The 25,029-nt window shown below is 49.0% G+C and overlaps 1 protein-coding gene across 4 annotated transcripts in view; it reads right to left on the bottom strand.

Annotated features, from left to right (window-relative positions):
• MRTFA (myocardin related transcription factor A) overlaps positions 1–25,029 on the bottom strand; it is a 614,269-nt gene that overhangs the window by 237,532 nt on the left and 351,708 nt on the right. For all 4 annotated transcript variants that reach the window (XM_069654401.1, XM_069654404.1, XM_069654402.1 and 1 more), the window contains one exon: positions 2,710–2,960. In XM_069654401.1, the coding sequence (XP_069510502.1) occupies positions 2,710–2,960 (251 nt within the window). The remainder of the gene's footprint in view (positions 1–2,709; positions 2,961–25,029) is intronic.

Here is a 25,029-nt window from a genome sequence, read left to right as displayed (position 1 = left end):
ATCCTGGGGCTCGGGCAATGGCTGCGACGGACGAGATGGCCGCTCCAGTGGGCCCTGTTCGTCGTCCTCGTCGCTATCTTTGATCACGTCAGCAGGGACTGTCCCCTGGGATCGAACCTCTCGTTGAGGTTTATGAACCTCTCGTTGAGGCCTATGGACCTTTCGTTGAGGCCCCTCTCGGTCTCCACCAGTTCCTCCTCAGAGGCTGATTCCGAGTCTGTAACGGCCACGGCCCCCCCCCTCTTTTTCAGCCGGGGGCTTCACGTGAGTCTTAGCGATGGGCTGGAAAGAGGATCCCCACCGTGGCGGCAGGGATACTCTGGGCCCAGGGCAGTTTCCATTGTCGTAGTCTCAGCCGGCTCCGCCAGGGTCGCAGAGACCACTTCAGTAGAGGCCTTAGCCGGGTGGATCAAGGTCCTCACCACCTTAGGTGCGTCCTTGGCCTTCGCTTTGGGGGGAGGGTCAACGCCTCGCTCCCCCTTCGAGATCGACCGGGTCCGCTCCAGCGGCCTACCCGGGTTCTCGGACTTCCTCTTCCCCGACCCAGAGCGCTGGTTCGTGGTCGAACGTGCCGGAGAAGTAGCGCCCTGCTTGGCAACCGAAGAGCCCGACCTTTCGCCGGCCTTCTGTTGGGCCCCCGTCGCCGGGGCGCCCTTAAAGGACTTAGAAGCCTGCTCAGACGACTTCTTCGCCTTCTCACTTGCTGTACCCTTCTCCAGCCAGGTGGCGAGGCAGGAACGACGATCTTGTTTGGTCCGTTCCGAAAGGTTCTTGCAGAACACACAGTCCTTCTCCACGTGTGTCTTGTCCCCATGGAGGCAGTAGAGACATCGCAAATGCTCGTCCTTCTTGAAAACTTTATATAATCCGCATCCAGGGCAGTTCCTGAACAGCTTGGATCCGGGCGTCGAGCTCCCTTTGTCCTGGGCCATGTCTTTGAGGTAGGTCGCAGATCTTTCGGAATCCTCCAAGAAGTGTAAACTCAACGAAAACTTCACCATTGATGGGCATAGAAGAATTCCGAAACGGGTCCCCGTTATCGGAAATAGAGACGGTGGAGCTTGAGGCTCGATTAAACCAAAAAAAAAAAGAGAAATTCTCCTGAAAAAACGTGAAAACGCAGTAAAAAACTCGAGAGCTAAACACGAGGACTCCCAACACTTGAGCTTGCAGTAAAAATCTGAGGATGGCTGCCAGAGGCGGGGCTTAGGGAGAGGGTAGTCATTGGCTGGGGGCAGTATGACCCAGACATCAGTGATTGGTTACTACTAAGAAAGACAGATCAGAAACGAAACTGATACTGATTTTTTCTTTACCGAGGATTCCCAGCCTGACGACGGGGAATATTCATGAGCATGTGAATCCATGCCAGACCCCATGCTGGAGAAAATGTGTTTGCACGCTGAAGGGTTAGTGTTCGGTAGGGGTTCAGGGTACAATAAGGGTTGTAACTAGAGATAGGTTAAGGGTTATGAATTCAATCAGGATCTTTGTGTAGGTTTTATTATAGGTTTGGGTCACAGCCTTGTACTTTTGTGTATTTAAAAATAGCTTTTTGACTACCTTATTAGTGCAACATTTTCACACTTTCCATTGCTTGTATCGAATGACTACATTTTTTTTAAACTACTATTTACGGTCTAGTTTTTCACATGGCTGCATTTTACAGGGGAGATTTTCACATAGAAAGTACATTTGTGTTCACACCAAGTTGTTTGGGAGGCCAAAGGTAGCTCCTGGTAGCTGTTGGTGTCAAGGCAACCAGGCTTCTCAAGGCCCTATCCAGGAGCTAAATAGCACCGAGCCATTTTGAACCCTGCCTCGCCATTTTCACACCCTCTTAAGTTAAAGCCTTGCCATCAAGTCACACTACCCAGATAGCGTTTGGCTAGACATTGTTGTTTGTCTCTATTCATCAGAATAGGGTGGTTTCGCAGAATCTGTCCATGGGGCGGATACTGAAAACCCATCTTAATAGCGTGCATGGGCTAAAGAGAGCCCAGGGTCAGGAGTAGTTTTTGAAGATTGACTGGGCTCTGCCCGGCAAGTCCCACCCCCTCAAAGCCCTGGACATTATTATGATGGCTGTTTAGAATGGATCCTGTGGAGGTGAAGAGATGCTATGCTATTGTAAGCCTGTATATTCAATTTAGATTCTATACAGCAGTGAAACAGAGCAAAGTCTGATGAACAGTATTTTGTATTAATATTGGATTTCCCACAACACAGGGGGAGCATTGCCGGAAATAGGCTGTGTTAGTATTTACACTGAATCCTGTATAGAGGAGAAGCAGAGAAAGATATTAAGGTGTTCATTGGGATCGTATGCTTGAAGGGTGTGTAATGTGAGTGCTCCTTGTACTCTAGACCAAAGAGGTGCAACACAATCTGATATTGTTGAGTGTGTGTTTTAGACTGCTTTACCTTCAATGGAGGAGTGAAACAATTTGGTTATATCAGAGTTCATGAAGAATGGATCTTATTCTCAAGATTAGTAAAGCATGGTTCTAAAGCAGTTTGTGCATTTAGGCTAATTTACTACACTGGCTATGCAGAGTATGGACTAACACTCGTGTATGCATTTCTTCTTGATTGCACACACTGGAGTGGAGCATGGTCTGACATCAGGTTTTGGGGTTTTACTAAATCCCATACAGCGAAGGAGCGGAGCAGTGTTCCATTAGTGTGCGTTTAGAAAGGAAATCTTACTTTGGTGGAGCGGGGAGAATGGTCTGGTAGTTATAATGCTGCTGTTGCTGGTTGAGGATCTGAAGCTGCAGGAATAGCTGCTGCTGCTGCAGGATTTTGGCATAGGATGAGTCCATGGGCAGCTCCCCTTTCTCCTGCTTCTGGTCCGGAGGGATGTACTGATGGTACTTGAGCTTCTTCACTTTCGGTTTTGGCTCCTTGGATTTCTTGCTGCGCTGTGACTTCTCACTGGCAGACTTGGGCTGGCTTTGCTGTTGCCGGGAAAGAGAGACATGGTAAGAAGTGCTGACTAAATATTCAATCACAGTCCAAAGTAAGTTTGATGGACACCACAAGAGTATCATAACAGTTTTAACCATTAAGAATAAGGAGGTCTGGTCGTAAACATCCCAGTGGATCCATTCATTCATCATCTAACTGAATGGTGGCCACGCCGGAACTGTTTTATTAGCTTTCATGAAATACTGCAACTCAAGGGGCAGTAACAAGGGCATACCAGGAACACTGCCAGACTAGTCCCGAAACCTTCATCTAAGCCATCATCTCAACCTTCCCAGACCTAAACACTGTTTGTCCACTTGACCCAAAATCTAGATTGCATCTACTTTCACATAAATAGGACATCCAATGATGCTAGATACTATTACTTAATTCTCCAAGTCAGAGTTCCTATCCTGATTATGAAGAAAACGCTCAACTTCTTTTAGAGCCTGCCTCTTCACTTTGTGCAGATTGTGCAAACAGAACCCAGTACAATCAAAAGGCGTTTGCTCCTCCACGTTCGCAGTTAAATCAGCTTTTAAGAGTCAGCCTTGTTGCCTGATGGCGAACAGGAGCAAATTAGTGCCTCAGAGACATGTTCACACCTCTCCAAGTTCAGCCTTCCTAGAGCCTAAGTGCCACGTCTTTGTCCTGAACCAATTCCTCAGAACAGTACAGCATTGGTACCATAGTTCCAACCAGTTAGGCATTATGAGGTGCATGTAATATGGCTGTAACACCTCTGCTTAGGGAGCGTTAGGAGGTTTTCCCAAAGTAACCTGGTGAGAAGACCAAACATGTGCAGGGATTGCACCAGGTTAGTCGTGACTCTCACAATAGTACTGTGGTTAAGCAGTGTTAGGGAGATGTTTGCACCCAAAAGAAAAAGACCAGACTCTCCAATGGCAGCTGCAGCAGAGCAGTCAGGATTAACGTCAGATTAGGGAGGCTGATAGTGATGTACAATTAATGTCAATAGACACCACAAAAGAATACACCAAACCAGTATACTGTCAAAATAGAACACCTGGCAGAGCATAGTGAAAGGAAAAACCAGTAAAAGGCCAGTTAAGGCCTTACTCACTCTTTAACCTAAAATCTAAGCCCCACACATGGCGACAGACACAATACATTTAGATGTTCAGTTGTAAGTTATAGAGTAGACCCAGAGATATTACACACACTAATTACCATTATGCTCAGGATCCAAGGGTGCCATAAAGAACTTAACACATTTTAAATAAGGTGATATACATAACGGAGATGCACATAACACAGTTGTAGCATTTATATGTAGTGAACATGGCAGCACAATATCCAATACAGCCAGGACGGCAACCAAAGTCCAGGATATATTTTAGTAAGACAGTCCCTCTGCCCAGAAGGCACGTTACTGACCCACATTACTACATTATTGGACCTTCAAATAAACTCTTTGTATGTGGACCACTCTGACGCAATAATGCAGATGTCGGAGGGCCTGTGAGGGAGCTAAAATTGTACAGGAGTTTGCCACTTTGTGATAAGCGACTAGGAGTCGGATCCTCATGCTTAGTAAAGTTTCCGAATGCCTACTGGCGTGGTCAATTCCTGAGGTTTAGGCTAAGCTTGCTTCTGACGGGAGAAGTACGTCGGATGACATCGACAGCAAGTAATTAAATTGACAGGCTTTGTCAGATGGCTGGACCTCACCACCCTTCTCCTCACCTGTGGCTTCCTCTGGTTTATCCTTGGAGTGCTTGGAAGGCCTTCGAGGACTCCTGGTGTCTTCCTTTGCGGGCTTGTCTCTGGACTTCCTATCGTGCAAGTAGGGCCTGGCTCCCTCGGAGGCCACCTCGACAGGGAGTGGGACCTGTCTCGGGGGGCCCCGAGGAGCCGAGGTCCCGCAACAGGGAAAAGACTGATGGACAGTAAAAAACCCTGTGTAGTCTTCCGGAGATCGTGAAGAATATTATGCACTCCGATGGTAGATGTGGCTGTTCGTGATCCGGAGTAAACCAGGAAATCGTGGATCAGGTAAGACTGACCGTCCTCCAATATGGATACAGCTGAGGAGAGGAGGCCGGAACCGATCCGTGGGTTAATTGGCAGGACGTAGGTAAGTAGATAGAGAGAAGAGCTTAATGAGAAAAGAGGAGAGGGGTAACGGATAGGAAGAAAGCTGGAAAGCCCCTACTTACCAGATACGGCAAGATCCACGAAATGCACAGGGAGGAACGCGTAGAAACGCGAGAATGGCGGCTAGCCGCTAGTGTGAATGAAAAAGACGCAGAGCGTAGAAAAGTTAAAGAAAGGGAAGCGGACGAGAGCCGTGAAAGGGAAGGGGGATTCAAAGCAAAGCCAGCAAGCGAAAGGGTATGCTGGCGAGGAAGAGAAACTGCAGAAGGCACAGGAGGTGGTTTTAGCAGAGATAGTCGAGCGCTGGTATCACGAAGGAATAACACAGATACAACGCGCTGAGAGGGGGGCGTGGCTTGCTTAAATAATGAAGGCGGCCATGTTGGATGAGGACTGGCCTGCTAACAGAGGGTTCTCCGCGGCGTGATCTTCCACTTATGCCATAGCTTCCATGGGTGGATCCTGACAGGCTTTGTGAGAAGTGCAATATGGAGGGAGTGCTACAGACAAGGGAGCACATTACAATGGCATGTGGGTTTTTACATAAGTGTTGTTGGGACCATATGTTCATGATTTTCTGTACTCTAAATTTATTAACTGTTTTTTTTATTTTATTCATGTATTGTTTGCTTGTTAGGCACTTATACAGCAAATACAATACTGTTTCAAAGCGCCCACATGGCAAAGGAAGGGAAACAAGGGAGTGAAATAGATTAAAAACACAATATTTAAAAAGCAGTGGAGGGAAAAAGAAAAAAAAAGGACAAATCTACTATGCCTTGTGAGTATTCACACTATGCAAGTGCAACAAGGAAGAGGGTACAGGGGGTAAGTGCTGGGGTGTCTGGGCTCATGGCTGAGCCACAAATGAAGTGCATGGTATGGTGAGTGCTTCACAGCCGGAGCCACGTTAGGTGTAAGTGCGAACCTCCAGGGCGAAGGGTGTGCCAATGCAAGTGCTGAGGGTAGACAGGAGCTGGGCGATTGGGTGCGGGAGATCAGAGGCCCTAAGGATGCATAAGGGCCAGGACATTAATCACAGCAACTGTGAGATTAGCAGAGGAGAGAAGAAGTGAAGGAGGAGGTAAAGAGGAAAGTCTTGAGGAGCTTCAAGAATTCAAGAAATTCCTGCTCAAGGCGTAGAGGGAGGTGGAGGCTGTTCCATAGGAGAGAGTCAGCAGAGGAGAGCGATCAACCACCTACCCTCCGTTTAGCAAAATGCTTTTAACATAAAGAGTTGGTGCCAGAGGAGCGTAGTGATCTAGAGGGAGAGTATTTAGTAAGATAAGGTTGAAGAGAGTGTGGCTCCCGGGCCCAGACAGCCTTGCGGATGATGCAGAGGGTTATGAATTTAATCCATGCAGCAACTGGGAGCCAGTGAAGACCTTTTAGGGCAGGAGAGATGCAGTCCCTAGGCTTAAGGCCAAGGATAAGTCATGCTGCCCTATTCTGGATTAGCTGGAGGGGTTGCAGCGTGGAGGAAGGTAGATTCACATGTATGCAAATATAGGCGTAAGCTGATTATAATATTGAATTGAATTTTGAATAGTAATTTTAATTTATTTTTAAATAAACAGTAATTGTGAATTTATTGAATGTATTATGATTATATTATGTTGAATGAAATCTTCTTTTATAATAAAGCGGAACCTATGTTTTATCTCTGTATTTTGCATATAGTGCGAAGGTTCTCTTAGAAAAACCAGAAGCACGACATAAAAAGTGTTAAAGAAACCAGCGCTAAGGATACAGAACCCCACCGACTAGAGGAGCAGCATAGGTGCTGCGCTCTGTCTAGTTGCATATTTCGCTGGAATTGTGTTTGAATATATGCCCTTCTCCTTTCTCCAAATATCCCCATTATTTTAATTGAATTGTGTATTTGCATTTTTTTCAATAAGGCTTTTATTTGAATTTTCAAACAGAATAGGTGCAGAATAACAACCTGAGCCCTCCCTCCACCTCATCATCGCCTTTGAGAGCCACTCTTCCCCCTCATCTCAAGCCATTTCCCTCAGATTTGCTCTTGTTTATAGGGGCAACCTCTTGCACTATACACTTGTTGCTCGAACTCACAACAGAGGTCCATGCCCTCCAGCCACCTTGAAAATCTCGGGGCTGTCACACTCTCCGCAATGTCAACATCAATGCAGTCTTTCTCAACTCCAGTTCCTTGCCACTGAAGTCTCTCTCCCCCCAAATATGCTTCAAACAAAGTTTAGGACAATTAGGTATGGGTTCGGCCACCACCCCTTAACACCTGACTGTACTGGGTTCCATACCCTCCCCCAAAACTGTTGTAGTTTAGGGCACGACCATGCTGTGTGACCGAAGGTGCCCGCTTCCTCCTCACACCCGAGAGAGTTGGGGTCCCGTGTCCTCCCCATCCTATGGAGCCTAACTCTGGTGAAGTACACCCTGTGGATACATTTGAACTGAACCATCCTCAACCTGCTAGAGATCCCTTGCCGAACCCAACACCCCACCCGGTCCTCTTCCTCAATAACTCCTAAGTCCCTCTGCCAATTTTCCTTCAATTTGCTCATGGGAGCAGCAGCAAAGTTATTAATCGCCTAATACAGTGTAGTGACCAGCTTCCCGGGCAGTTTCCCATCTAGCAGGTTAGCCTCCAATGGGGCTCTCTCCGGGAGGTCCCACACTTCTCTACCTTCGTGACCCAAGGCGTAGTGTAGCCGCGTGTAAGTGAACTGTTCATTTGTGCTCAACCCATGGGCCCCTTGAAGTCGGACAAAGGGGACCAACTGTTTGTGTTCGGTAATTTGTTTCAGCTGTTGTACCCCTGCCACAACCCACCGAGGTGGAAGGCCTAATTTACTCACTGCGGGGAGGTCTTTGTTTCCTCGTCAGCCCCCCCATCTTATCGCCCTTAAGGCAGCCATCCAGGCCTCTGTTGCATGGATACCGGGCAGCGGTAAAGATGCCCTCCGTGAATGCCCGTAGAGCAGTAGTGCTGATGGGTAGTCGCTCGTGATGTGTTTCTCCACCTGGATATGTGACCAGGTGGAGAAACACATCACAAGCTCCCCCTGCTCGTCGTAGACCCATTCATTCACTGCTGCTAGTTGTGAGGCCCAAACATCCGGTAACTCTATCCTGCCCTCCAAGACCGACCTCACCAGGGTGAACAGTGCTGCTCTTGGCGTTTTTGTCCCCCCATATCGCATTCCTCTGAATCTCCTCAATGGCACGAATGTCTTAGTTGGGATTTTCACAGGCATGTTCTGGATCACGTAGAGCAATTGTGGGAGGGTCAGCATCTTAAACAGATTTGCCTGTCCCATCAACAACACCAGAAGGGTGTTCCAATGAAGGACTTATGTCTTGGCTCTAGCCAGTAGCGGATCCAGGTTGTTCCAGTGGAAGGTGCGTTTGTCCGGGCCTATATGGAGCCCCAGATATTGTATTGTCCTCTGTGCTGTTAGTGGGCAATTGTGTGGCACCGCTTCTTGTCGCCCCTTCAAAGGCAACAATTCAGATTTGTCCCAATTCATCCTGAAGCCGCTGAAGTCCCCAAATTCCTTGATTAGCTCCATAACCACCAGACCAGATATCCCCCCAGATAGATAAGAATGTTTTCGGCATAGAGGGAGATCCGGTCTTCTCCCCTCCCCGCCGACCATCGTAATTCCGTGACCCTGTGGTCGTCTCGGATTCTTGTTGCTAAGGGCTCCACCGCCATGAGGAACAGTAGGTGGGGAGAGTGGGCACCCTTGCCTGGTACCTCTTTGTAGCGGGAATTGCCAGGACTGCACTCCATTTACCCTGACTCTAGCCGTGGGCCTTGCATAAAGTAACTTCACCCAGTTTTGAAAGTTCGGACCAAAGCCTATCTTTTGTAGTACTGTCCACAGAAAACCACATCAGACTGAGTCGAAGGCCTTTTCTGAATCCAAGGCCATCAGGGCGTATGGCCCCTGCAATGTCTCCACAAACCCCAGCACGTTCTGTACTCTGCAGAGATTCACGAGGCCCTTCCTGGCAGGAAACCATATTGATCGCTATGGATCAGTTTATATTAGCCAGTATTTTGGCTAGGCTTTTTAATTCTCCGTTGAGTAGGGAGATGGGCCTGTATGCCCCGCAACTCTGTGGGTTTCACCTTCTTATGGATTAAAACTATGGTAGCCTGTCACAGGTCCTCTAGCAGCTGTCCCGCCTCCCTTCTACCTCGAAACATCCCTGACTTTTGGGCTCAAAGCTTTCCAAAATTCCACGGGAAAGCCATTTTGTCCTCAGGTTTTATCCGTTTGTAGTTGTGCGATTGTGAGCTGTATCTCCTCCACCGTTGGCTCAATCTCAAAGGCCGCCCTCTCTGGATCCCCCCACCATGGGCAGACTGATGGCCGCCACGTAAGTCCCGATCTCAGCCTCTCCATGTTCTGTTGCCCATACAAGGTTTGATAATGACTTGCAATAGCCTATGCTATATCTGCCGCTTGCGTTAGCGAGTTCCCTGTGTCGTCCCGGATTTCCCTGACTCACCTGTTCCCCACCTCCAACTTCTCCATCCAGGTTACCATCCTTCCGCACAGGTCTCCCATCTTGTATAATCTAGCGATTATGGTGCCCAACCAACGAAGAGATCTCCCCCCTCATTACCACCTTGTAAGCCTCACAGAGTGTTGTGGGCTATCCACCGATCCCTCGTTCAGCGTATAGTAATCCTCGGATGCGCGGGCTATCCGTTCCGCTATTTCTGGGTTGCGTAGCTGGAACGCATTTAACCTCCAGCTGCCTTGGGGTCAGTTCACCCTTCCTTCCACTGTGACCACCAGAGGGGAGTGATCTGAAATGCCTCTTGGCAAAAAGGCCCAGAGGACCCTACCTAAATTAGTGGATGATACTAGAAGGTAATCAATTTGCAAGAAGGATTTATTTGCTTTGGAATAAAAGGAGAAGCCACTCATTGCCGGATGCAGCTCCCGCCAGGCATCCCTTCGTTTCAGTGTGTCGGTAAAGCTGTGGAGCTTTATGTGGAGTCTACCCAGCCTTCCCATATATGATGACCTGTCCATCTTGGGCAAGATCGTGCAATTGAAATTAACTCGCCCCCTAAACTCCCATGGGAAGCCAACAGCGATTGTCCCATGTGTATGTGTCTGCCTGAAGTAAGGGGAGAGGGGCATATATCGAGATCAAGCAAACTGTCTCCCCTCGTAATGACCCGTAACCAACAGGTACTTTCCACCCTCATCCCGTTCCACCATCTCTACCACCATAGGGAGTGACTTCCTCACCAATATAGCTACCCCTCTAGACCTTCGTGTGAACCCCATGTGTTCCACCACTGCAAATTTGGACCAGCCCAGGAAGGCACTTTTTGCTCCCAGTAAATGCAACACTTGCATAAAGATTACATACGTTCTGTGGGTTGTTAGGAAGTTGGAAACTATCCCCCTCTTGACTTTGTCCAGTAGCCCATTGAGGTTCCATGACATGCAAGTCAGCTGGAAGGCCTCTGCCGCCCTCCCTCCCCCTTTCCCCTAGTTAAGTCTCTCATCTGTTAGCTGATCTAGATGGTGATCACACAGAAGCCTCCCTCCCACCTCGACTCTCACATTTGCCTGCTCCTGTCCGTACCTGAACTCCCCAACCCGTCTGTTAAGATGGATTTCTAAACTCTGACCTGGTGGGCAGAAGTTTAGGAGACCACCGTTGGTTTACTGAAACAGGGGAGCCTTCTGGATAAGCCAGACCAATTTAGGTCGTTTGGCAGGCAGTCAAGACTAAGTAGAAGGAGGGGTGAGAGTGATCAGAAGCCCATAATGAGCACACACAGTAACAAACCACAAATTACTCTTAGACAAGTGTATATGAAGATGTCTATACATTTATTGTAGGCTGGACCAATACACACAAGTAAACTTCAGTTCTATAAAAACAGTTACCACACAAAGTACTCACTGTATAACATACATACAATATGTTTCCTAATGTGACAAATGAGTAAAACACAGCCACAACCTATAAAGAGACGGGTGGGTTAACACACTAGGAGCATTAGACAATGATTTCTCTAACTTTTGAGTCTAGCCCTAAGAAGTGGGGAGTCTTGTGCTCCACAGTACAGTTGTGCGTAAAAATGCACAATCGCACTGGCAGAACAAAAAGAGGGTCTTCTTGGGAGAACTGTAGCAAGTCAGGAAGGGGCTTGAGGAGATGAAGAATTGGTTCCCGCTATTCGAATAGGATCTGCCCTTGGAGGCAGAGCATTTTTCGAAAGGTGAGAATAGCTAGGGAGCGCAGGCTAACACAGCCAAAAGCAATTACCTTTTTAGGGATATCGTTAAAAAAAAGAGATTGGTTGTGTCAGGAGGCCACCTGTAAGTGATGCAAGTACTCCACAACCCTCAGCACAGTCCGGACCAAACTTTGCCAGTTAAGTCGAGGTCGCTAGTAGGTTTGAGTCCTGTAGTTTTGCAGCGCTTTGGCTCTCTGCGGCTGTGGGATAGAACAATTGTACGTGACGGGATAGTTGCCTTTTCTCAGCTTCCAGAGGAGATGCAAAGAAGATTCCAGTGCAACAGGCTTCAGGGCACAGGTAAGCAGGCCAGCAAGACATCTACAGCGACCGTCACAAATAGGCTGTGACGCGGGAATCACAGATGTGTGCAACGTTACGCACTCTCCTAATTCGGGTCCCAGGGGTACTAGGTCTGCAAATCTTGGCGGGGGAGGTCACGGAACCACAAGCAAGCAATGTCCCAAGTCTTAGGTTTCAACTCGAGACAGCAGCGATTCTGCAGGATATCCTGAGGTAGAGCTGGACAGTTCACTGGATGGCCCAGAACACTTCCGAAGGGGCTCATTCGGCGGGTAAGTATGGGGCGCCGAGAGTAGTTGTTCCCACTACGCCAAAGGGGCAAATGGCCTTACCCGGCCTTGATCGATGAAGAAAACAGGGGTCCGCCGGAACAGCAGAGGGTGAAAGGTGCCAAACCTTCCAAAGTGTCTCTGGCGGCTCTACAAGTCAGTTTCTTTGGTGCAGGATACTTGGCTCCTCCTGTAGTTTGGCGAGAACTTAAGTGATCGACCTGGAATGTATGCAGAGCCCCTTTTCCTATCCAAGATTAGCTTTGTGCCAAAACCGAGGACTTCCAATTGAAGATCTGCTCTCATGCAGGCATCCCAATCGTGGACCAATCAATGTCCACGCTGGTCCCAGTAGTTCAGGCACTCCAGACATTCTGGCACAGTAGTGTTGATTGGGACCAGACAGTCCCAACCCGCTTCCTGGGCACACACATGGGACAGGCAGAAGCCTGCGAAAGAGATCAGTTTTCGCGGGAGACTGCAAGCCCAAATAAGGACAACCCAGGTTACACGACCTGGGGGAAGGCAAGGGATAGAATGGCCATGGCACAGAACAAAAGCCTTTGTGCCTCTGCCATTAGAAAAAGTAACTGCTGCCACCAGTTTGTCCCAGGCACACTTGTAGAGTCACCAAAAAATCCTTCGAGGGTGTCTATGCCATATAACAAAAAAGGACCCCAGCCCCCTGTACTGAAAAGTACATTGTGCACGGTTAAAAAGTTACCAAGAAAAGGCAACATAGTCAAAAACTAAGGGAAACAGTTTCCCAGTACTGCCAGTCTGAAGGACGTGTCAGTTTCCCCATAACAAGTGAGGAAAAGCCCAGGCTGGGCTCCACTGGTCAAGGGCAGGATAGGATAGCCAAACAAAATCAAAATGTTTGGGGGTCCACAAATAGAGGGGAAATTACACATAAATGCACTTTTTCCTAACAAGGCCCCGCCGAACTAGAAACCCCCTCCCATCCCACACCCCCTCCAAATGCTTCCCCCCAAAATGAAACATCTATCGCCCCAGAACTAGAGTTCAAACTATGATTGTCCCAGTCCACCGACTGACGATCAGAGAGAGTCCTGCGCACAGCTCTTTATCCAGCTCCGCTCTTCATCTGCCCAGTCCCAGGCATCTAAAAGAACCGGATCCCCTTTGGTCCCATCACCCGAAGGGTCAACGGAAAGAGCATGTTGGCGGCCCGCAGTCTCTTTTTCACTTCCTCAAATGAGTGCTTTGCCCCTGGACCGCTCTTGTGAAATCTGGATATATTGTCACCTTAGACCCTGCGATCATTATTGAACCCTTTCTCCTGGATGCCTGCAGTATCGCGTCCCTGTCTCGGTAGTTCAATATGTTGGCTATGGCAGGCCTCGGGTGGGCCCTTGTTATTGCTCTGCTAGGGAGTCTGTGATCTCGCTCCACAGAGAAGAGTCTGAAGAGGCCAATTGGTCCCATCCACTCGGTTAGCCATTGCTCCAGGTAAAGTTCCAGAGACGTTGATTTTGTTCCTCCGGACACTTCCTTCAGTGTCCTCCACCATTTCCGATCTTTTCTGAAGCTCCTGGATGTCTTTTTTCATAGGCTGCAAAGCGTCCTCCATGTCTGATATTCTTTGTTCTGCCTTTCCTTTGCATGTCCTGTCTAAGGAACTCACCTCTGCACCCAGAGCGTTTACCTTTCTTTCTAGCAAGAACTTGGATTCCGTTATGGCGAGCAACAGTTCTCCTTGGGGTGGTGGTAGTTTGAAAGTGTCTATTTTACCTTGCACAGGGCTCTTCTTCCTTTTCTCTTTTGCCATGGTGCTCCTTTTCCCTAGTCCGCTCCGACTCAGATGAATTTAAGGCTTCCACTTTCCCCCTGCTCAATCTTCCTTGTGTGACTTTTAGGCCTTCCCCATTTTACCAGCTCACCCGATCCGTTTCCCCTTATGAGCTTCTTTGGCGGTGACCTCCGGGATTCGGGTATTGACTGGCCCGCATTTGTATTTGTAGGGCCTTGGGCCTCAATCCAACACCCCTTGCTAGGTCCACTCTGTGCAGTGGGTCGGGGTCCCGTCTCCTGGCCCATCAGGTGCCAACCCCTGCTGCCCTGCTTATTCGCAGTCCCCCGCCCATGCCCTTGACTGGCCACAATGTATGATGGGCTTTCAGGCCAGTGCTTCTGCGCCTCTCACTAGCTTGGGCACCTTCTGGGGAGGGGGGTGCGCCGGTCTATGCTGTAGTATAGGGCTAAACCGATAGTAAAGGGCAGGCACCGTCTGCTCAAAAGTTCCAGTGAATATCTCCTCGGAGCTAGCACCCCATCGTCCCCTCTCATGGCCCTCCTTGGCCTCCACTGTCTTTTGCTTGGTGAGGGGGATTTGTGAGGGCCCCCAGGCCTTCCTCCCTTTAGCCCTTGGATGGCCTTGTCTCCCTCTACCACACTTTCTCCTCCTCAGGCCCAGGCTCCTTCTCTGCGCCCCTGCAGCCGACTCCCCAGTAGGTGGAGGAGGGGTGCCGTGTCAAGCACTGCATACCTTTCCTTTGCAGTCCCACGCGTTGGACCCCCTCAATGCGTTGCTGGCTAGGAGCCCGATCATATTGCAGGCATGGGTTTCCGCAACCTCTCTTCTTTCCCGACTGTGCCGGGGCTCTGAGTCAACCCACCTCAGGCCACCATGTTACCTCCTCGTCGAAAAGTGTCTGCACTCCCTGCCCGCCGGCGGTCTCTTGCCGGGGCTTTTACGCTATCCTGTATGCCTCGGCATCATCTATGCACCCAGGGCACGCAGGAGCAATAATTATTTTCACCTGGGGAGGTTGGAAAGCCTCCCCACTTGCTGCGGCGGAGCGGAGTTAGAGCTTTGCGCATTTAACTCACCATCTTGCGCAACAGCACCCCCCATATTTGCGTTTTCTTGACTTAGACTCCTGCCACAGAGCAGCAAGTGTCCCGTCTTTCATTGTCGCTCTCTCGCAGCCAGGTGACTTCCAGGACGGCATTCATGTGCCGGTTACCTAGACAGCGCAGCGGTGTGCTTGATGCTAGCTAAAGTTTCGCAAAAGGCAAGCCCATCTGTGCTTATCTGTGCGAAGGCCGGACTAGATGGATGTGGTATGACTTCCTTACCCATTGTACCTCGAGGCAATACTCAAGCTTGCACCTACCGGTACTGTATTTACTGTCAATTTCACTACTGACTGCCCTTTTTCTACAGCCTCTAGTGTTGACGATATTTCTATCTTGAGCGCTTATCTACTGAACACTTGTTCTTTGGTTGCATATGCTGTGTGTGTAAATGACTTTCTATGTGAATTCTCTCCGGACCTCTTGTGTCTCACAGAGACTTGGCTGTCTGCCACGTCTGTATATGATATGAAATTTCATTTATTACGCGCCTATAAACAAGTGTTTCAAGGTGCGACGAGGCAAGGGAGGGGGAACAGAGGGAAGACAGAGACAATGATCCTACTAGGCCAGGTTTCATTTAGATCGCACAAGTGCAGGGGAAGGGGGAAGGGGAAAAGTGCGGGGGTGGGGGGAGGGACAGTGCAGTACATGGGATAATAGTATAAATAACACTAAGTAAAAGTACGGCCAGCTGGTGGCAAGTGCAAGGGTACCTGCGTTCTCACAGGTACTTACTGACAATCATCTGGGGGGTGGGGGGGTTAGCAATCATTTTTAAAACATATTTTACATTTTCTATTATTTCACGATTCCATGAGTTGGCTATGGAAGTATTGTTAGCACGTCTTGTCATACCAGCCTCCCATTATATACACTTTCTTATGGTGTACCGTCCTCCTGGATCGTATTCAGGGTATCTGTTCAAATTAAGTATTGTAATTTAGTGGTATTGGGTGGATTTTAACCTTAAGTAAAATATCCCTCATGCCCCGACGCTGTTAGATCTCGGTCTTAGTTGGTGCTTTAGTCGACCCACCAGTCTGGTGGCATCTTAGATCTCATCTTCGCAGTAAATCCCAATGTTGTGGTCTTGCCTGTTATCCCTGTTATATAGTCGAGCATTGTCTTATACCGTTCTAAGTGCTAAGCACTGTCCCCCTAGTCTTTTCTCGCCAAGTAGCTATTTTAAAACATAGCTGACGTGGAGTGGATAAGGGTCAGATGCTGGCCCTGATTAATGATAAATGTATGAATACTGCACAAGGGAATAGTTTCTTACCTGTAACTCCATTTCTCCAGCATTGGTATCTTTCATGGATTCACATGCTTAGAATATTCCCCGTCGTCAGGCTGGGAATCCCCGGTACATTATATAGACCCTTTCCCGTAGGAAAACTTTTTCGACGCTTATGCGTCCCATCCACCTCGTTTTGTATCATGCGTGCCCGCGCCGTCAGGACGCCTTGATATAAATACAGGACCCGCCCCCGCGCTCCCTCAGATTTCGGCCCCCAAAGTAGTGGGGGAACTAGTTTGCATGCCCAGGGGAGGCAGGCGGGCGCATGTGAATCCATGAAAGATACCAATGCTGGAGAAATGGAGTTACAGGTAAGAAACTATTCCCTTCTCCAGCATTGGATCTTTCATGGATTCACATGCTTAGAATAGATTACATAGCAGTACCATCCCGAAAAGAGGAGGCGTGCATGCAAACTCACATACTTTCCTCACAATGTCGTGTACACATCAGCAATTGCTAACATAGAGAACGAACAATATTCAATCATAATTGCAACAAGATCTAACCCCTCAACCGGGGCTTACCTTATTGGAATAGGTGTCGAAGCACCGCCTGTCCCATCCGAGTATCTTCGGCATGTTGCTGTGACAGGCAGTAATGGCGGGTAAAAGTGTGTGTAGCCGCCCAGGTAGCCGCCATGCAGATGTCCCCCAGAGGGACTCCAGACCACAGCGCCGTCGACGATGCCGCCGCTCTAGTTGAATGAGCTCTTGGGCGTCGCAGAAGAGGCTTCCCAGCCTTGGAATGGCAGTACGAAATGGTAGACGATACCCATCTTGACAGTCCTTGCTTTGAAATGGCTTTGCCTTTAGCACCCAGACCATAGGCCACGAACAATTGCCTCGTTTTCCTGAAAGGTTGCGTGCGATGAAGATAAAACTTGAGAGCCCTCTTCACGTCTAATGTGTGTAACGTGCGCTCCGCTCCCGAGCATGGCTCTGGAAAAAACGTAGGTAAGACGATAGAGGAATGTTTATGGAACACTGAAGGAGCTTTCGGTATGAACTGTGGGTTAGTGGCAAGGACCACCTTGTTCTTAAAAAATCTTAAGTATGGTGGGTCTACCATTAGAGCTTGGATTTCCGAAATACGTCGGGCTGAAATGATGGCCACCAGAAAGGCCAATTTCCACGACAAGAACTTTAGAGACGACAATGACATTGGTTCAAAAGGAGGTTTCATAAGAGACGCTAACACCAGATTGAGGCTCCACACCGGAGGAAATCTCTTCTCGGGAGGGAAACTCCTGAACAACCCTTTAAGGAAGTGCTTAATCAGGCGGTCGCTGAATAATGGTGCGGAATGTCGTTGACGTGTAAGCCTGGAGATGGCGGCCAGGTGTACTTTTATCGACGACACCGATAAGCCCTTTTCAGCTAAGAACAGCAAGTATGGAAGGAGCTGTTCCGGCGTAATCGACTGCGGAACCAGACCTGGTTGATCCCCACACCACTGACAGAAACGCCTCCATTTGTACGAGTATGAAGTGTTTGTGGAAGGTGCTCTTGCCGCTTGCAGAATACGACGACACTCCTCCGGAATCGTTAGCTGTCCAAATTTGGCGAAGTCAGGAGCCAGGCCGTCAACTTGAGGCTGTCCGGGTCGTGATGCCAAATGATACCCTCCTGTCGAGACAGAAGGTTGGCGATCTTCCTGAACCTCATTGGCTCCGCCGCCGCTAAGTGCAGCAGGTCTGAAAACCACACCTGTCTGGCCCAATATGGGGCTACCAGGATCACCCGACATGGGTACTTGAGGATCCATTGCAACGTCCTCCGGATAAGAGGAAATGGAGGGAATGCGTACAGGAATTTGTTCGTCCATGGGAAGGAGAACGCATCCCCCAGTGAGCCCTGCTGAGGCCACCTGCTTGCATACTGCGGGCATTTCCTGTTGTCCTTCGTCGCGAACAGATCGATGGAAGGATGTCCCCACTTCTTGAATACATGTAGTAGTTGCTGGTCGTTCAGCACCCATTCGTGAACTTCGTTCATTTTCCTGCTGAGGGCATCTGCCTCCACATTTCTCACACCAGGCAGGTGGAACGCCAAGATTAGCATGTTGTGTTGCAGGGCCCAATGCCAGATTTTCTGTGCCTCCGTCGACCGGGACCTGGAACGTGTTCCTCCTTGTTTCCTTAAGTAAAACATTGTAGTCGTGTTGTCCGTCATGACACGCACCACAGAGTCTCTCAGTTGAGGAAGAAAAGATTTTAGAGCCCACCGCACTGCTCTCAGTTCTAGCAGGTTGATATGCAGGGAGGACTCTTGTAACGACCACCGGCCTTGTACCTGTAACGTATCTAGATGAGCTCCCCATCCGCTCAGCGATGCATCCGTCACCACCGTCTTCTGGAACTCCGGTTCCACCAGAGGCATGCCTTTCGTTAGATGAGTGGAAACTCTCCACCAACAGAGGGCTTGTACCAGTTGTTCGTCGATGACCAGTCTGTCGGACCAGCGACCTTGGCTCTGCGCCCAACGGTCCGCTAGGAATTCCTGGCAAGGCCTCATAAACAGACGGCAGTTGTTTATCAACGGAATGCAGGATGACATGGTCCCTAGCAGGGACATGTATTTGCGCACCGACACCCTGGTACCGCATCTCCATTCCGACGCCTTGCTTTGTAGCTTCTGTATTCTTTCGCTGGATGGTCTTACAAGGCTTGTGTGCGTATGAAACTCCGCTCCTAGAAAGACCAAGGTCCTCGACGGCTCTACGGAGGACTTGCTGAAGTTTATCGCAAAGCCCAGTTCCTGTAAGAGGGACATCGTGGCCCCCAGGCTGTTTCGTGTTTGTTCCATGGACGAGCCTCTGACCAGCCAGTCGTCTAGATAGGGATAGACATGGTGACCGTCCTTCCTTAAATGGGCCGCTATGGGGGCCAAGCACTTGGTGAACGTCCTGGGGGAGGACTTGAGACCGAACGAGAGGACCTTGAACTGAAAATGCTTTCGCCCGACGACGAACCTTAAATATCTCCTGTGTCGTGGACGTATTGGGATATGAAAATATGCGTCCTGAAGGTCTAGCGATGACAGGTAATCCATGGGTTGCACTGACCCGATAACCTCCTGGAGCTTTACCATTTTGAATTTTGAGCTCTTTAGCCATTTGTTGAGTACCCTCAGGTCGAGAATGGGCCTCCATTTTCCATTTGGCTTCTTGACGACGAAGAACCGGGAATAAACCCCTTGTCCTTCCTGTGACACAGGAACCCGTTCTACCGCCCTTTTTTGTAGCATAAGCGCCACCTCTTGCCTTAGAACTCGAAGGTGGGGCTGGGCCGAAAACACTGGCGGAAGACTTGGAGGCTTGTTTTTGAATTGCAGCGCATGACCCATGCGGATCGTGTCCAGAACCCATCGATCTGTGGTGATGCATTTCCATTGGTCGATATGATGAGAGACTCGACCCCCCAGGACGTTCCGAAGGCCGTCATTGGTTGCTGGTTTGCTTGTCCTTCGTCGACGAGGGACCCGAGCCGCGTCGTCTGGAGGCTTGATAATCTGTGCCTCTACGTGCCGACTGGGATGCCCGTCTGTAACCTTGTGAAGCGTATGAGGGCCTGTTAAATCCACGGTCCCTAGAGGCTCCAAAGCAGGAGTTTCCGGAAGCACCCCTGAAGGGGCGAAAAGAGCGAAAACTTCTACCTGTCTGAAGGGCGCCAAGAGACCTAGCTGTATCCGTGTCTTCTTTCATCCCCTTCAAGGCTTCATCCACCTTGTCTCCAAACAGATGTTCTCCTTCACATGGCATGTCTAGGACTTTGTACTGGACTTCGGGTCTAAAAGTAGTACATTTGAGCCACGCTTGTCGACGAAGTACTACGCCATGATTGATTTGTTTGAACCCAGACTCTGCTAGGTCCACCGCAATATTAATTGCATGGTTCGAGGCCTCCTCGCCATCCCGTACTAGCAACATGGCTGCTTTTCGATGTTCTTCCGGCAGATGTTCTAGGATAGGGGCTATTTTATGCCACATCTCCCTATCGTAACGTGATACAATCGCCAAGGAGTTGGCTGCTCTTACCGTCGTGGCGCCGACTGAGAGCACCTTTTTCCCAAAGGCGTCCTGCCTCCTTGCCTCGCTTTCTGGTGGGGTTGAACATTTTTGCTGTACTCTGGCCTTCCTAGCCGCTGCGGCCGATACCACAGAGTCTGACAGTGGCTGTGATGTTAGACATTTTGGAGTGGACTCCGGAGCTTTAAACTTCTTCTCAATACGCCCCTTAATAGCCGGTTCCGAGAACGGATGACGCATCGTCTTGAGGCCTTCTTGCCATACGTGGTCCAGGATTGGGATGGCAAATACCGATTTCCTCCTTTGACCCATGTGATCAAAAAGAAAGCAGTCTTTCTTTTGCTCTTCAGGAATTAAGCCGAACTCGGAACACGCTTTTCCCATCATTGCATGGAAGGCTCCCACATCATCCGGAGGAGATGGTTGTGCCTGGCTCCTCGTAGACTCTACCTCTACATCCGAATTCCATGTTGGGTCTCTCGACGGTGACAGGGAGATGTCCGACCCTGAGTCACCTCGTATAGAATCGGACTCCGATAGCTCACCCTCCTCCTGCGCTCGAGGACGATCCTTCACCACCTGTGAGGCCGACGGGCTTTTGGTCGTCGAGCGAGCTGCTTGAGCTTGTTCGTCGACGGAAGGTGCAGAAAATATAGACGATGAAGTGCCAGGCTGAGGGATCTGCGTATCCAGACGCTGGAGGAGCTTCTGAAGTGTATTAAGCACATCCAGAGACAAAACCGTCTGGGGGGTCAGTAACGTCGAGGCTAGAGGGACCACACCCCCACTCGCACTCGTCGTCGACGTATTGGAAGGCCGTAGGCCCAAGTCCGACGGCTGCATAACCATGCCACATTCTCCTTCCACCAACTACCCCGACAAGGCCGTGTCTGGCTGCAGTAGGACCTCAGGGGGGGCCGGTTCACAAACCTCTGGCTGCCAGGCCATAGATTGAGTCACCGTCGACGAAGGAATCCCCACCGCTGCTGCCTGAATAGTAATAGGCATCGTCAGCGACACCGGGGTCGACGAGCAAGTAGCCGGCACCGAGCCTTTAGACTTCGTAGCTCATTTCGTTGCCGACTTCCCTGCTGAAGCGTCTCGACTCACGGAAGACCTAGGACGGTCCCCTGAGGAGGATTTTGATGCCACTTGCCTCTCCGTCTTAGAGGATGAGGAGGAGGAGGACTTTCTGTGTGATGAGGAAGACCCAGCATGCTTCCCCGTATGCTTGTCCGCAGGGCATTTTTCGACAGGCCGCACCTTCTTCGAGGGAGGTTCCGACTTGCTCCTGGAGGCCGTGGAGCCAACTTCTGATGCCGGATAGGCACCCGCTCCGTCGTTAAGCCAGTCGACCAACCTTCTTTTCCGGTCTTTAAGGGTTTTTTGGGAGAAACCCTGGCATATCTCGCATGTATCCGCCGTGTGGTGCGGGTGGAGACAGTAGATACAATCCATGTGGGCATCACCTTCATAGACTTTTTTGAGTCCACATGTCGCACAAGGACGAAATAAAGCTTTTCCGGACATATTTATTCCAGAATGTAACGTCGCCGAAGCGAAAATACAACCTAATTTCAATTAGCAGTAACCACGAGGATCCCACTACTTTGAAAGACGGTTGAAATCTGAGGGAGCGCGGGGGCGGGTCCTGTATTTATATCAAGGCGTCCTGACGGCGCGGGCACGCATGATACAAAACGAGGTGGATGGGACGCATAAGCGCAAAAAAGTTTTCCTACGGGAAAGGGTCTATATAATGTACCGGGGATTCCCAGCCTGACGACGGGGAATATTCTAAGCATGTGAATCCATGAAAGATCCAATGCTGGAGAAATTGATTTATCTTGTTCATCTCAGGTTTTATGTGCTGTGGCTAACAAGGTGGCTCCTCTGAAACCTGTATTTCCATGTAAACGTTCTTCTCAACCATGGTTTTCTGAGGAGGAAGCTTGTTTAGAATTAAAACAGACTGAACGTAAATGGCACCTGTCTTAAGGTTCCACTGAGAAATTGCCTTTTCGTGCAGTGTCTAGGAGCTATCACAGTGTGATTCGCAGTGCTAAACAGGACGTTTTTACTTCAAAGATTGAGACAGTCTTGAATCCATCTAGAGAATTATTTGCAGTGCTGAAATCATTCTCCTCCACAGCGCGATTTACTCCTATGGGGACTCCTACTCAATCTTTAGGTGGCTCATTGGCTGATTTTGTCTCTACAAAGAATGTGGATCTACGTAAATCCACCAAACTGAGCACTCAAATTGTTACCAATCCTATCCCGCCTGATGTTATACCAGCAGTGCCTTCAACATGGTCTTTCTTTCCCGAGTCTTCTGCCGAGGCAGTTTTTGCGGATATCTGCCAACTTAAATCTAGTGCTCCGTCTAATCCTGTTCCTTTATGAATTCTTAAGGATCTTGTGCCTGGCATGATTAATAAGGTTACTAAAGCCATTAATGTTTCATGCCAGTCTGGTTGTATCCCAAAGGAACTTAAGCAAGTGATCATGGTTCCTCTTCTGAAAAAGCCGTCATTAGATGCCTCAGTATTAGCCAACCTCCGGCCTAGTTCTCTCCTTCCTTTTTCATGAAAGTATTGGAGGCCTTGGTGTCCCCTCTTCTTTCCTCACTCTTAGAATCTTCTTTTCATTTTCTTTCATGTGGTGTTACCCAGGGCTCCTCCTTTTCCCCGATGTTGTTTAACATCTAAGTTCAGCCGTTAGTTGCTCTCATCCGCTCCCGCGGCTTCAGGTGTTACTCATATGCCGAAGACACCCAGATTCTAGTCCGTTCAGAGCTTGACTGGGCTGAGATGTCGTCTCGCGTATGTGGGTGCCTGGGGCTGGACTAACGACAACTGGCTCAAGTTAAATGGGAATAAGACGGAGGTCCTGGTGGTGGGCTCTTCTTTTGATTCTTCTCTTTGGTCGTCTTCTTTTTGGCCACCTGTGCTGGGTCCTCCACCCTTCCCTGTAACCGTAGTTAAGAACCTGGGAATGTATCTGTCCCCATCAGTATTGATGGCTCCTCGTGTGAGTGCAGTCTGCAAGACAGGGCACCTTTTGCGTAAAAATGCTTTGCAAGGTCTTACCTTTTATACCTGCTCGCTTGCAACCAGCGAATGTCGCCTCATTGGTGACTAGACACTTGTATTATTCTAATGCCCTGTTCTTGGCACAGCCCCTTGGACTAATACACTGGCTGCAGCTTTTGCAGAACCTTGCTGCCTGGGAGGCCACTTCTACTCCTTATGGCACACATATTAGCCCAGTGCTTTGTTCCCTGCCAAAAGGATTAAGTTTAAGTCCCTTTGATTGGTCCACCGGGCATATTACCACCAGGGAGCAAGGTTTCTCAGAGACAAGTTTGTGCCTTAGGTTTCGGCCAGGTCTCTCCGCTCTAGTGAGGCCTGCCTCATCGTGACTCCTAAACTCTGTTTATGTAGGGTCGGAGGTTGGGCTTTCTCTGTTGCTGCTGGCAAGTTTTGGAATTAACTGCTGGTTGCCCTTTTTTTGTGAATCATCTACAATGCTGACACCTGCTGAAAACTTTGTTATTCTAGTTTCCGAGTCACTATTTCTGCTGGTTGTAGTTCAGCGCCAAGATGCCTTCAGGTGTATGTGCACAGTATAAATGCAATTAACATAACAATATGACAAAACTTGGTTCTAGATATTCAGCATTCCATCTTTGTTGCAAATCGTCCAGAAATGTATGTACACATTAACAGATTTGAGGAATGCACAGTGTCTTCCCCTAAATATGCACATTCACTCATGGGCTGGCCTAAGCCAGACCTTCAATTACACACAGGGAAAACACACAAAATGTGGGCATCCATCAATCAGCAGGCCCTAAAAACACTAACGACTGAGGTCAACCAAAATAGTTTGTGTGTTGTGGCTGTTGGGGGCAGGAGAGCTGTCAAGTCATTCTCAAACACTACAGAGGGTACAAAGCTTGTCTGAGAGAGAGACCAAGGGTGCACAACAGGTAATTTTAGTTTTGCCTCATTGGTTCTGCAAACAAAGGGATGGCCCAAAACAAAATGGCTCCAATGGCTACTGTACTCTAACATTGGCCAACTAATGCAGGAACACTGGGTAAACCACAAACAAAATTATAGCTGCCAGCAACCTACTCTCAAGGTGTAGGGATTTATAATCATACTAGGCCCAAATGGGGGGTGCTTAAAATGCATTCCTGTCCTAAGAGTCATATGAGCTAACACAGACAGCATAGAAAAGGCAGTTGAAGTAGCAGGAGGTGTTGGTGGAAGTTTCCATACCACATAAGGCCAAATTCCAAGAAAACCAAAATGAAAAAGCAAATAGTTTAGGGTTCCCATAAACTGAGATAGCCGAATCCCAAAAATTGAATAATGTCCCAACTTTCTGCCTTAAAATGTCGTATTTTGGCAATTATTGGCTGGAGCATTTCTTCGCCCCACTGAGGCCAATTGACAAAATCCAAGCATCCTCATGTTGCTTTTTCTTTCCCTCTCTTCCTAAACCTCAATATTTGCCAATGCTGCCTTCAGGTTGGAGGACATTTCTTGCACCTGCACTTTCAGGTTAGCAACGTTATCTTTGATGTCACTGGTCCTTTTTTCCACTTTAGTCAGCCTGTTCGCATGCCTGGTGATCCACAGTGGCATGAGCTCTAACAGTAGAGCAATATTATCTATCTTTACTATGTGTGCAACTCTGAATTCTCACCTTGACCAACACCACTGCAAGCAGTGTTGGGGTGTCTCTCTCTCTCTCTGAAGCCTTTCTGAGTGCTTCTCAGAGCCCATGTAGGCAGAAACCCCAAATAGACATTCCTTATGATAAAAGAACACACACAATGAATAGTACTGCATTTTAGGTCTTCAAATACCCTGGTACCCTGGTAG

This window comes from Ambystoma mexicanum, chromosome 3q (assembly GCF_040938575.1).
Source record: "Ambystoma mexicanum isolate Mex_15411 chromosome 3q, UKY_AmexF1_1, whole genome shotgun sequence".
NCBI lineage: Eukaryota > Metazoa > Chordata > Amphibia > Caudata > Ambystomatidae > Ambystoma > Ambystoma mexicanum.
Note: the sequence above shows the minus strand (reverse complement) of the source record. Positions and strands in the feature narration are given on the sequence as shown.